General features: G+C 38.1%; 1 protein-coding gene across 8 annotated transcripts in view; it reads left to right on the top strand.

Moving 5' to 3' along the window:
- SDCCAG8 (SHH signaling and ciliogenesis regulator SDCCAG8) overlaps window positions 1–13,792 on the top strand; it is a 244,759-nt gene that overhangs the window by 171,477 nt on the left and 59,490 nt on the right. For all 8 annotated transcript variants that reach the window (XM_061382507.1, XM_061382506.1, XM_061382504.1 and 5 more), the window contains one exon: window positions 5,791–5,922. In XM_061382507.1, the coding sequence (XP_061238491.1) occupies window positions 5,791–5,922 (132 nt within the window). The remainder of the gene's footprint in view (window positions 1–5,790; window positions 5,923–13,792) is intronic.

Genomic DNA, 13,792 nt, shown 5'->3' with positions numbered 1-13,792 from the left:
ATTTCATGCATTTTATGTAGTTGTTTTTGACCATCAGACAAGAGCAGTAATTCCTTTTTGCTTTTAATTGGCACCAGGCAGACATTCTGGCTGATTTTAGATGAAACTCACATAAACTTTAGCTCCCTTTGTCTTTATTCCCCAGGACTCTGAGAGCTTATTACAGTGATAAGCTTGTTTTCAAAGTTGGTACATGGAGATATTTAAATATCTTTGGTGCAACTGTGATTTTTTTTTTTCTATTAAAGTGAAGGATGTGTTCCCTCTCCCAAAGCGCTTGGATGAATCAGCACTAAAATGTTTGCAGTGCAGTTTGCAGTGAAATCTACAACATGCCTTGGGAAGAGCTCAGAAAGGTTGGGCACCGGCTAGAAGGGACCCTCTGCCAGCTGCAGACTGGGGATCCAGCATGTGCTAGGTTTTCACCTCTCAACACTTTGGCCCCACTGAAAAGAATAGAACATAGAGCATAGAGCATGGGGTCTACGTGGTTTTGCTTCTCTTTCTTTTCTATCATTGTCACTTTCTGGGTTGCTAGGCTTGTGGATTGATGTCTAACAGTACCCATTGTGTATTTGTGATTTGCGTTTTGTAATTAAGAGGAACAATGGGAGTCCATTGGGTCTCGTTATATATAATGGTTGGTTTAATTTGTTTCACTTCTATCTTGTTAATTGTAAATTGATCATTAAGATTTGAATTCTAATCTGTCACCAGGGTTGTGGGTTTTGAGGCTAAAGCAATGATCCTGGTTTTAATCACTGATGATGAGAAACAAATTTTACAATTTTGGTACATATTGCAGTTCATATATTTTAACACTGTATTTTATGGTGTTATAAATATTGTTAAATGACTTTTAGTGTAGTTTTACTGTGTGGACTATAATGTATAAATTATATTACTGTTTTGGCAACAGTAGGTATCCAACTGTGTGAGTTTAATTGAAGTAAAGAACACACACCCGGTTGAACTATTTTTTTTTTTCCCGTGCATGTTTAGATGATGTTAGTTTGGGATGCCACAAAAATTATATTATACAGGAAGAAACTGCTATGGCCTCCGTTAATTATTACCAAAAGTTGAATGAGTCTCTAAAAGAATAAAAAATTAAGGGGTCATGTTTTTCCTTAAAAAGCAATCACTGTAATACTAATTATAGTAGTAAAATATTATACTTCATGCAAATGTAATTACACAATATAACTGCTATATAAAAATGCAGAGAGAAGTTCATGCTTCCGTAAAGCCAGAAATTACCTAAATTTTCTATGAAAATGGATTAGAGTCAATTTTCTTTTTATATGATGCTAGGATAGTCATGCCACAAATGTAATCTCAAGCTAACAAAGAAGCTCATAAGTTTACTCTAAACTTTGCAAATGGCTAGTTCTTTCAATGTGTCATGGACTAAAGACAGATAAAAGATAATGAACATATACATGTACCAAATTTTTATTGAACATTAGAAGTTGGTAGGCAAATTACTACTATAAACAAACAAAAAAACATACACATAAAATATGCAAAGCAGAAAAATACTGTAGAAATAAAATACCTGGTAGTAATATATACTTTACAATTAACATCTATATTTTTGAAATTATATACATAAGATAAACTCAATATCAGGCATTTGTTTTCCTGTGACATTACCACCCAGCTAACTGTTGTTGACTTTGGACGTATTTCTTTTCAGTCCTTTTCCATGTGTAGTATATGTGTATGTTACCATACGTTTATATTATGACATCATAGTGTGTGTGTGTGTGTGTGTGTAGTTGCATCTTGCTTTTTTATTTAATATTATCTAATGTACACTTTTCTACACCAGTAAATGCTGTGGAAACATAGTTTTAACTGAATCATTTGTGTGCATAGTAATTCATCAAAATTTTAAAATATTTTAAAATGTAATAAATAATCTAATAATAATTTTATACCTAAATCTGAATTTTTTCATGATCTTTTTAGTTGAGATGTCTGAAAGGAGGATTGCTGGTCCAAGACTATGCACCCTTTTAAGGATGTTAATGTGTATGACTTTGCTTAAGTACTGCACTAAATCCTGCTCAGTATATCTATGTGCATACCAGTATGTGACAAAAAGAAGTGAGAGATTTTTATAAAAAGAAGTGAGAGGCAGTGTTGCACAGTGGGTGGGGCAACCCCTTTAGAGTTGCCAAACAGTGTTTGTATCTGGGCTTGGCTAATAACCATTTGGGTGACCTTAGGCAAATCATTAAATTTCATATTTACCCCACAGAGAAAAGGGAATAAACAGTTACCTTGTAGGATTAATTGAGATCATAATGGAAGGATGAATTCCACAACCTGGTATATTATAGGCATATAACAAATGTTTGACTTTTATTAAAGCCAAATTTATCTGCTTTTATTAGGCATTTCTTTGAATAATAGGGAAATTGAATATTTTCTCAATGTTTATAGACCATTTATGTTTATTCTGTGAATATTTTTCATATCCCTTGTACTTTTTTAATTGGAATTTTGATGAAGAGGGGGGAATAGTGATTTATTATATAATGCTTCTAATATTCATTCATCTCATTTTTTACATCCCCCTTTTTTTTAACTTTGAAAAATTTGTCCCCACTTCTTTTTGTTTCTTATGAACCTTTTCAGAAGCAAAGTGACTTTATTTTTTGTCTTAAATACATGTTCATTGTAAAAATTCAGAAAATAAAGAAAAGGGAAAAAAGAAATTTCTAATCCGGACACCAAGAGATATTATTTTTTTATTTTATAAGATAGAATTACTTTATGCTGATTTTTAATATTTCCCTTTTTTACCAATATGTCATGTTTTAGGTCAATATATATGATTCCCTGGTGGCTCAGACGGTAAAACGTCTGCCCGCAATGCAGGAGACCCAGATTCGATCCCTGGGTTGGGAATATCCCCTGGAGAAGGAAATGGCAACCCACTCCAGTACTCTTAGATAGCCATATTATCAGAATAGCATCTTGATAGTTCTTTTTTCATGTAATGTAACTAATCATCTGTTGATACATTTCTGGGTTAAGTTTTATTATATTAGGTTGCAGAACAAGGTTGGATCTAGAAACAGTGTTACAAGGAGCATTCTCATGAAAACATGTTATTTGTGCATAAAAGCTTTATATTTTTATACTGTAAAATCTATGCTTCCTTCCTGATTTTTCTTTTAGTGACTGTTTTTTTTTTTTTTTCTGGGAGAGTACCTGAGAATAGATAAACATTCTTCTGCATTTTTTTCTAATCTGGTTTAAGGGTATTTTTGGTCCTTTAGGAATTTTAGTGCATAGTGCATATTGTGATAGAAAATGCTAACCTTGGAAGAATACTAAATTAACAGCTTTATATAACTGCTCCTAAACTCTTTTATATTGTATGTGATTTTGAAAAGAGAGACAAGTGATTATTTACTTATTTAGACGTTTCAAATATAAGTAAATTGTTATTAGAAAAAGTAAATGTAGATTGAGTTCCTGATCTGAGCTTGAAAATAAGATAATCCTTGCCCTCATGCGTAATCTAGCAAGAAGAATGAGGCAGAGAGCACAGTTCATGGGAATAAATTATAAGTTAATGTATGCATAAAAGCTAGAGGTTTCAAAAAATATGCTAACATATTGAGAACTGCACGCATTAATCAGAACAAGCTTCCTTTGCGATGAAACTTGAACCAAAGTAAAAACAAAATGAGGAATGAGTTGAACTAAAGTGAGAAATTGCTTTTTGCCATGTGAAGCAGTTTGGTCCTTGAAGTAAACTCCTTTAGGAAATCCCAGTCTTTTCCAGGAAAAAAAAAATTAAAAAGGCTATTGCTCCTAATGGAGGAATTCTTTCTTTGGAGGGAAGTAATTTTATATCAAGTGTCTTATGGGTTGGCCAAAAAGTTTGTTTGGGTTTTTCCAAATGAGCCTTTTGGCCAACTCCATATTTAAACTTCAAGAAACAAACTAGTTGTCAACTACTCGTATTTTAATATGCAAGAGTTTTAAGCTTTCAGTTCTAACCTGAGGCAGTGCAGTATGAGGAAACGGTGGAGCGAGAAGTAATGTTTAATTAAAGCAAGGGCAAGGATAGAATTTTTCTTGGGTAGACGTCTTTCTTATCTTCAAATTTTGAGACTTGCAATAGCCACCCAAGACACAGAAGAGGTAGCATATTTCCTGACAGACATCAACCATCATCAAAGTAGATATCTGTAATCCCAAATGAAATTGGTGAAGAATGAAAGAAAATTGCGGGAATGGGACCTGACTTAGCAAATGGAGGAAGAGGAACCTTAAATGTCTGCAGACAAGGTTGCTTGTATGTGAGGCAAGCTGATCTGCTCTGAGGATCCCAGAAAACCTTAGAAGGCAGGAGTGGAACATAGGACTGAAACCAAAGTTGACAGTTCTGCCCCCTACCCCATGCAGCCAGGGGACCATCAACTCCTCCACCCAGAAGACTATGAGCTTCCTCTCTGAAGAGATTAAACCAGCAAGCACTGGTTTAAATAGCTGTACTGAAGTTAGAATAGAGGAATTAATTGAAAGTCTACATTCTGAAGGAGACTTGGGTTTGATCTCTGAGTGGGGACGATCCCCTGGAGTAGGAAATGGCAGCCCACTCCAGTATTCTTACCTGGAGAATCCCATGGACAGAGGAGCCTGGGGGGCCCACAGTCCATGCGGTCTCAAAACGTCTGACAAGACTGAGTGACTGAGTACATACAAGCATGTGTGCACTGCCTTCTGAAAGGTGAGAACACCACCCCTCTACTTCCAATCAGCTCCTAGACCACTGACGGTTAGTGTTGTACACAACAAGCAGAAAACTGGAGAATCTTTCCTTTGAGAAACAGAATGGCCACAGGGGAAGGGATTACAGATACTGATACTATTGGGAATCTCCCATCAGAAAAGATGGCTCACCACTCAATCACTCCACACTAAAGCCCATTCATTTAGGGAAAATATGTATATATATGCATGTATGCTCATTCGTGTTCAACTCTTTGAGACCCCATAGACTATAGCCCATTTAGGCACATTTGTCCATGGAATTTTCCAGGTAAGAATACTGGAGTGGGTTGCCATTTCCTTCTCCAGGAAGTCTTCCCCACCCAGAGATCGCACTCATGTCTTTTGTGTCTCCTGCATTGGCAGGCAGATTCTTTACCACTCATGCCACTTAGGAAGCCCCATATAAATGTACACATGTATAATCGTAGTATACTCCTTAGATAACAAGGACCAATATTTATGTAGTTGTTGTAACATAAAACTGATTAACTACAACTGAAATAGTAATTACATTGACAATCTAGACATAGGATCAGGGAGCAGAGAACCACCATTTTTAAAAACTATATTATTTTAATCTTGTGTCATTAAATTAGTTATGTCAATTAAACAACTCTTTTTCATAGAAATTAGGCCTGGGGTTGTTCCTGTAACAGCATGGTAGCTTGCCTGTAATAGATACTCAGTAAACATTTGGTAACTTAACAGTAGTCTTTTTAAAAATGGGATTTGATTATCATTTTTCCTTGTTCCTTGAAAAATCTCTCTATTAGAGGCAGTTGTTATTCTTTAATGTGCTACCACTTGAGTTTCTGCAGTGTGTATACCCATCTACTAGGCATTTCGTAATTTTGCAATATTTTATGTAAAATAATTTTACTGACACATGGTTAAGTGTAGAATTCAAGGAAATGATGAGGTTATACAATAAAAACATGCTCCGGTAACAAAAACCTTTCACATCTGTTATTTCTGTTTACATCTCTTTAGGTCTGAAATAGCTCAGCTCAGTCAAGAAAAGCGGTATACGTATGACAAACTGGAAAAGTTACAGAGAAGAAATGATGAATTAGAGGAACAGTGTGTCCAGCATGGGAGACTACATGAGATAATGAAGCAAAGGTAATAAATACTTTATCATCAACTGCTGTGCCACGTAGCGAATGTGTTTGGTTCAAAAACAGAATGGGAATCGCTCTGGGATAAATAGAGTTCATGCTTACTGTGGTACTCAAGGAGCATGCGCAAAAATCTAATACTTTATATATTTATGTTTTCTCAATTTAGGTGGTTCTTATTATACGCAGAGAGGAGAGCACGTTCCCTCTTCACTATTCTCTAAAGACACAGAAGTATGTTTAATATAGAATACTGTAGGAAAACTATCTACCTTTAAGGTGGAAGTTGGTAAAGTAATATGCAGAAATCTCAAAACTTCTCTTCTAGAAATTAGGTTTTGTATGTTTGTAAGGTTAGGCATGTAATAGCCTAAGAAAATTAGATGTCTTAATCAGAGGTAGTTGTTACTGTTGTTTAGTCACTAAGTTGTGTCCAACTCTTTTGCGACCCCATGGGCTTAGCCCGCCAGGCTCCTCTGTACATGGAATTTCCCAGGTAAGAACACCGGAGCAGACTGCCTTTTCATTCTCCAGGGGATCTTCCTGACCTCAGGATCAAACCCACATCTTCTGCATTGGCAGGCAGATTCTTTACTACTGAGCTACCAGGAAAGCAAATATATATTTATTTCAAATAAAATGTTTTTACTTAAAATTCCCATCTTAATTGTATTATGTAAAATAATTAAATAATTTTAAAATTTCTATGGGTTTCATAAAACTATATACTTCTGTGAAGGGGATTTTTAGAATCAAAATAAATCTGGAGATACTAAAGCAGACACGGAGGCAATGTCGATGTCCTGAGTGTAGAGGAAGGTTGGGACATCAAGCATTGATCAGGAATTAATTTTGGACAGGAAAGAGTTACTTCCTACACTGCTATATGTGTGGTTGAAAAGAGCATGTGAACTGTTGAGGGCAGGTTTATGGATATGGTGCTGGTAAAGTAAGCTGAGGCCAGAATTTGTTTGCTGTGTATTTATTAGTCAGCTATTTTGTACCAAGTCACTGTAGTTGGCCAGGGAATAGAAAAATAAAAAGGATCTTCACCTCTGCCTCCTTCCCATAGTTGCAAGCTCCCCCTCTATTTGAGCTGGTCGAGGCTGTATGAGCCCAGAGTCCAGGGCAGCCGTGATGCCACCTGCCATCTGGGGTGGGTGACTTGTGGCTGCTCTGTGCCTCCTGAAACCCCAGAAGCAGAAAGGAGGGATGTTCTGGGGGACAGCCACCCTTGGCAGCCTGAGCAGGAGTTGGTTGCCTGGAGGGTTGTTTTCATTTATTTGTTTTGATCTCCTGTTTTCTTGGTTTTGCATAAACCAAAAGTTTTTTGATATGAAATCTGGGGAGTATAGTGATCAAACTTTCCCCATTCCAGAGGTAATTTCTTGACTTGATCTTTCCTCATTAAGAAGAGTAATCAAAATATATACTAAAGTTCCCTGGGTAGTGATGGTCAGAAAAACTGACCGAAAATTACAGGTCATTTCTGCAGTTCTTATGGACAGTGTCAAAATCTATTAAGTGAATGTTTTAGAAGTACTGCAGGGTGGGTTTTAGAAGTCAAAACAGCTTACTGAGAATGCCAATGCATATTTCACGGGCCTCCACGCCTCGCGGAGCTCCTGTGATGCTGCACAAGCACCAGTAGTTTGACTTCCCATGATCTGGGGGAAGGACATTTAGTTCATACTGCATTACCAGTGTTGCACTGACGTCATCTTGCTCTTCAAATACTGCTCTTCTTAATTTTAGCTATAAGATAATCTCAATTTAGTTTCACGATCATTGATTTCACTTGTTGTGAGTTGTTTGCTAACCTCTTATAATGCAATACTTCGTATTTGCAACAGCAGTGTATTATTTTCTCAAGAAATATGCTTCACGTCCTGTATGAGTTGTAATTCAGAAGTGAATCATCCGTCATCTCTTTTGCTAAAGCAAATGTATGTATAATCCCCACCTCCTATCTGTCCATCACCACCACCAGTTTTCTTTAGAGAAGTACTCCTTTGGTGATGAACTGCTTGGGAATCTGTGTGTTTAAATAACTGACAACATAGTTTTTAAAGTAAATTAGCATAATTGATGTGTTATTTTAGATTTATATGCCATTATTTTATAATATCAAATTGTAATCACTGGTATGTAGTCCATATGTTGCTGGGAAAGAAGCTCATTTCAACTGTTTGAAATGTTTCTTTGTTATCACTAGCTTTCATTTTGCTAGACTATGGATTAGGTAGCCTGCCTCCCCTAAGGGGTCTAAAGACAAACAATCTGAGAGTGTTGTGTAGAGGGAAAAAGGAAGCTACACAAACCAGAAACAGCTTAGAAAACGTGACCCTTCCCCGCCCCCAGATTGTACAAAATTTATGTCAATTGGGGTCAGCAAGCAATTTCTTTAAAATCCAATTATTCTATGCGTTATTGGCAAATCCCTAAGAGGACTGGAAGGCATTTTCAGTTACATTTTATTGGGAAGACCTGAAATCAGATGCTTTCCTTCCAGTAACAGAGGAAGTTCTAGCTATAGGAGTTAGATTTTGATCTGAGGGTGAATAAATTATATAAAGCAGGCTGTGCAGTTGCTATAGCTAGAACAAAGCAGACAGTATCATAACTGATCACCTGGGAGAAAATTAAATGAGAAATATACCCAACAAAAGAGAAGGAGGGAAATGTCAGGCTTTTTGGTATAATTCATGCTTCTTAGAATAGGCCCTATATCCAAGGAAGGGGAAAATACTCTTTGACTTATTTGTGTGTGCATGCATGCTCGGTCATGTCTCACTCTTTGCAACCCTTTGGACTGTAACCCGCCAGGCTCCTCTGCCCATGGGATTTTTCAGGCAAAAATAGAGTGGGGCTCAGTCATTTCCAGCTTTTTGGGATCCATGGACTGTAGCCTGCCAGGCTCCTCTGTCCATGGAATTCTCCCGGCAGGAACACTGGAGTGGGTTGTCAAATATTTATTGAGTGCTTATTATATAGCACTGATGTGCTTGGATAAATCTGCTTGTCCTGAAGACATCCTGCCCTTATGGAGCTTCCATTCATTTAACTACATTCTGGTTCTAGTCCTGTGCTTTTTAAGACCTAAAACTGAAAGTAGAGAGACAGTATTGTTGACCTAAAACAATACAACAGCCAGTTATTTTACTAACAAAATAGGTTAATTTGAGAACAGCAAGGGTATACAATTCAGGACATGTAATCTGTAGCATACCACAGGCAAGTCCAAATAACAAAGGAGAAGAATGTTATTTTCTAGAAAAGGAGTTGGTGGAGCTGTTATTAAACAAAGAGTTCATTGGAGGAAACTGGGAATTTGAAGTAGTGGCTTTTCATTGGCTGAATTGTGACAGTCTCTAAAGGGCCAAGTTGTTGCCTGGCAAAGAGTCTTTTTTTCTTTCTTTCTTTCTCTTGCTGGGTTAAAGGAGTAACCTTCTACCTGTTGGAGATACAAAGTATGTCTTTTCCTCTTGGGTTTGGGCTGACTGCAGCCATGAAATTAAAAGACGCTTACTCCTTGGAAGGAAAGTTATGACCAACCTAGATAGCATATTCAAAAGCAGAGACATTACTTTGCCAACAAAGGTCCGTCTAGTCAAGGCTATGGTTTTTCCTGTGGTCATGTATGGATGTGAGAGTTGGACTGTGAAGAAGGCTGAGCGCCAAAGAATTGATGCTTTTGAACTGTGGTGTTGGAGAAGACTCTTGAGACTCCCTTGGACTGCAAGGAGATCCAACCAGTCCGTTCTGAAGGAGATCAGTCCTGGGATTTCTTTGGAAGGAACGATGCTAAAGCTGAAACTCCAGTATTTTGGCCACCTCATGCGAAGAGTTGACTCATTGGAAAAGACTCTGATGCTGGGAGGGATTGGGGACAGGAGGAGAAGGGGACGACAGAGGATGAGATGGCTGGATGGCATCACTGACTCGATGGACATGAGTATGAGTGAACTCCAGGAGTTGGTGATGGACAGGGAGGCCTGGCGTGCTGCGATTCATGGGGTCGCAAAGAGTCAGACACAACTGAGCGACTGATCTGATCTGATCTGATCTGGAGTGCTAGGGCTTGAGAGTTCCCCCTACTGGCCTCCCAACTCCATTTTAAATAAGATTTCTATTTACTAATTTTCACAGTATGTACAGTGGTTAAGAGCATGCACCCTAGAAGAAGGCTTTCTTCCTAGATGTGAGGTCAAAAGCAAATTCCTTAAATCATAAATTTAATCTTTCTTATTTCCTAACTTTATCACTTTCATTATCTGAAAAACACTACCTTATTAGGCTGTGATAATGGCCTAAAACAACCCCTGAAAACTCTTTAGAACAGTGTCTGTGTCCACAACGAATTTCCCACTATTAATCATTCAGCATCCTTCATTCAGCATACTTACCAACTCCTTAACACATACACCAGGTTCTGTTCTAGATTTTGGACATCCAACAGAAACTTGAGAGGCAAAAGTTCTAGAAAGTAGTTTATTTATATTATGGGTTAAATAGGCTATTGTGAAAGCAGTCTGTAAAACACAATACCGTGTTTACATGATGTTATTTCTAAGGATAAATGCCTTCTGAGTTTTCAACAGCTGATTTATAGAACAACATTTCAGACCATACTTGTGATATGCCTATGATATTCCAAGTGTTTGTGAGCATATGAATGTATGTGTGTGTTTGTTTAGAAAAAAAGAATGTATCTCCATGCTTAAGATCCCTAAAAATGTCTTCCATATATCCAATGTAAGCCTCTCTGAGTCAGTTCCTTCTTTAAAGCCAAATTTATCATTTTGGTTTTATCTTTTAGGTAGATTGAGAACTTTTGATTAGCATTTTTGTTATCCTAACTCCTGTGATTTAAATTGTGATTTATGCTTTCAAATTAAATACAGTTCATTTTTCATTTCTGTGATCCCATTTGTTATATTGCTTTTTAAACTTCCTGTAATTTTGAACTTTGTATGTTCAATGTGAAAACTTAAACTAGATTGCTTGGTTTGTGCTATATTTTGTATTTTCTAGCTTATTAATATACCCTGATTTTATTAACATTTATTAAGCATTGAGCATACAAAGGCTTTGGCATAGTCAATAAAGCAGAAATAGATGTTTTTCTGGAACTCTCTTGCTTTTTCCATGATCCAGTGGATGTTGGCAATTTGATCTCTGGTTCCTCTGCCTTTTCTAAAACCAGCTTGAACATCTGGAAGTTCACAGTTCATGTATTGCTGAAGCCTGGCTTGGAAAATTTTAAGCATTACTTTACTAGTGTGTGAGATGAGTGAAATTGTGTGGTAGTTTGAGCATTCTTTGGCAATGCCTTTCTTTGGGATTGGAATGAAAACTGACCTTTTCCAGTCTTGTGGCCACTGCTGAGTTTTCCAAATTTGCTGGCATATTGAGTGCAGCACTTTCACAGCATCATCTTTCAGGATTTGAAATAGCTCAACTGGAATTCCATCACCTCCACTAGCTTTGTTCGTAGTGATGCTTTCTAAGGCCCACTTGACTTCACATTCCAGGATGTCTGGCTCTAGGTGAGTGATCACACCATCATGATTATCTTGGTCATGAAGATCTTTTTTGTACAGTTCTTCTGTGTATTCTTGCCACCTCTTCTTAATATCTTCTGCTTCTGTTAGGTCCATACCATTTCTGTCCTTTATCAAGCACATCTTTGCATGAAATGTTCCCTTGGTATCTCTAATTTTCTTAAAGAGATCTCTAGTCTTTCCCATTCTATTGTTTCTCTCTATTTCCTTGCATTGATTGCTGAGGAAGGCTTTCTTATCTCTCCTTGCTGTTCTTTGGAACTCTGCGTTCAAATGGGTATATCTTTCCTTTTCTCCTTTGCTTTTCGCTTCCCTTCTCTTCACAGCTATTTGTAAGGCCTCCTCTGACAGCCATTTTGCTTTTTGGCATTTCTTTTTCTTGGGGATGGTCTTGATTCCTGTCTCTTGTACAATGTCACGAGCCTCCATCCATAGTTCATCAGGCACTCTATCATATCTAGTCCCTTAAATCTATTTCTCACTTCCACTGTATAGTCATAAGGGATTTGATTTAGGTCATACCTGAATGGTCTAGTGGTTTCCCCCACTTTCTTCAATTTAAGTCTGAATTTGGCAATAAGGAGTTCATGATCCGAGCCACAGTCAGCTCCCAGTCTTGTTTTTGCTGACTGTATAGAGCTTTTCCATCTTTGGCTGCAAAGAATATAATCAATCTGATTTTGCTGTGAACCATCTGGTGATGTCCATGTGTAGAGTCTTGTGGAAAATTCTGAAAGAGATGGGCATACCAGACCACTTGACCTGCCTTTTGAGAAACCTGTATGCAGGTCAGGAAGCAACAGTTAGAACTAGACATGGAACAACAGACTGGTTCCAAATAGGAAAAGGAGTACCTCAAGGCTGTATTGAAGGCAATGGCACCCCACTCCAGTACACTTGCCTGGAAAATCCCATGGATGGAGGAGCCTGGAAGGCTGCAATCCATGGGGTCGCTGAGGGTCAGACACGACTGAGCGACTTCACTTTCACTTTTCCCTTTCATGTATTGGAGAAGGAAATGTCAACCCACTCCAGTGTTCCTGCCTGGAGAATCCCAGGGATGGGGAGCCTGGTGGACTGCCGTCTATGGGGTTGCACAGAGTTGGACACGACTGAAGTGACTTAGCTGCAGCAGCCCGGTAGGGGTACATGTCTCCTCTCCTGTTCCCAGTCTTTCTTGTGAGCATCCAGTGGAAGGAAGCCTTTGGAAAAGTGCTAAAGAATGAGTGTGAACTGTTCTTGTCCTCTTGTGTCTGGGGCTCCCAGGAGTTCTAGACAATCACACTAGATGACCACCCTCTTAAAAACTGGTTAAAATGTTGCCTGCTTTCACCTTCCCTCCTTTTATAGTGGCTGTTTCTCTTCCCCATGCTCTGTCAAAGGTAAAACAACTCAAGTGTTTCTGCCTCTCCTCAGAGAGGCACACTGCTTTTTGGAATTTAATTCACCTACTTATTGTCCAACCTCAGCTCTTTGACTGGCTCGAGAACAAATATGGTTTTGTTGACTATCTGACTTTTTTCTCTCATTGTTAGGGTGGGAGTAACATTTTTGTGTGTGTCGCTTTCTGCGTATTAAGAGGGCTTCCCTGGTAGCTCAGTGGTAGAGAATCCACCTGCCAATCCAGGAGACACAGGCTCAGTCCCTGGGTCAGGAAGATCTCCTGGAAGAGGAAATGGCAACCCACTCCAGTATACTTGCCCAGAAAATCCCAAGAACAGAGGAGTTTGGTGGGCTACAGTCCATGAGGTCACAAAGAGTCAGACATGACTTAGCGACTAAACAACAACATATTTAGAGAAAGTAAGACTCTCAGAAATTAGACCTGGAAGGGTCTTTCTCTTGAGTCATGTAAAAATGTTTGAAACTTATCCTGAGCACCGTGAGAAGGAGCTGTTAAAGGATTTTAAGCAGGTAGGAGAGTGGGGGTTGGCATTTCTGTGATGTTAACCTTTTAAACATCATGGTATTTATCTCCTACTTGGTGAGCTAGAAGGGCCCCTTCATAGCTTTCTGCTTATCATTTCCCATCTGTAGTTTGTTTCTGATTTCTGAGTTTATTGACTTTTTCACCAGTCATTTTTCTTACACTATCAGACTACTTACATTTCCATGACTTATTATATCTTTTCATACCTGTTTTTGGATGTTTTAATTAACTGGGTAATTTCAACTATGACTTCACCAATCCCTTCACTTCTGCTGTCCCAGAACTTGAGCAAGGATTAAATGCTAATGTATATTTTAGTTGAAACCTAGGACAGTGAGAGTGAGGGAAAGGAAGGAAGGTGAGGCATGGAAGAATGCAAA

Source organism: Bos javanicus, chromosome 16, assembly GCF_032452875.1.
Source record: "Bos javanicus breed banteng chromosome 16, ARS-OSU_banteng_1.0, whole genome shotgun sequence".
NCBI classification, from domain to species: domain Eukaryota; kingdom Metazoa; phylum Chordata; class Mammalia; order Artiodactyla; family Bovidae; genus Bos; species Bos javanicus.
The sequence above is the reverse complement of the archived record's forward strand: the minus strand, read 5'-3'. Positions and strand labels throughout refer to the sequence as shown.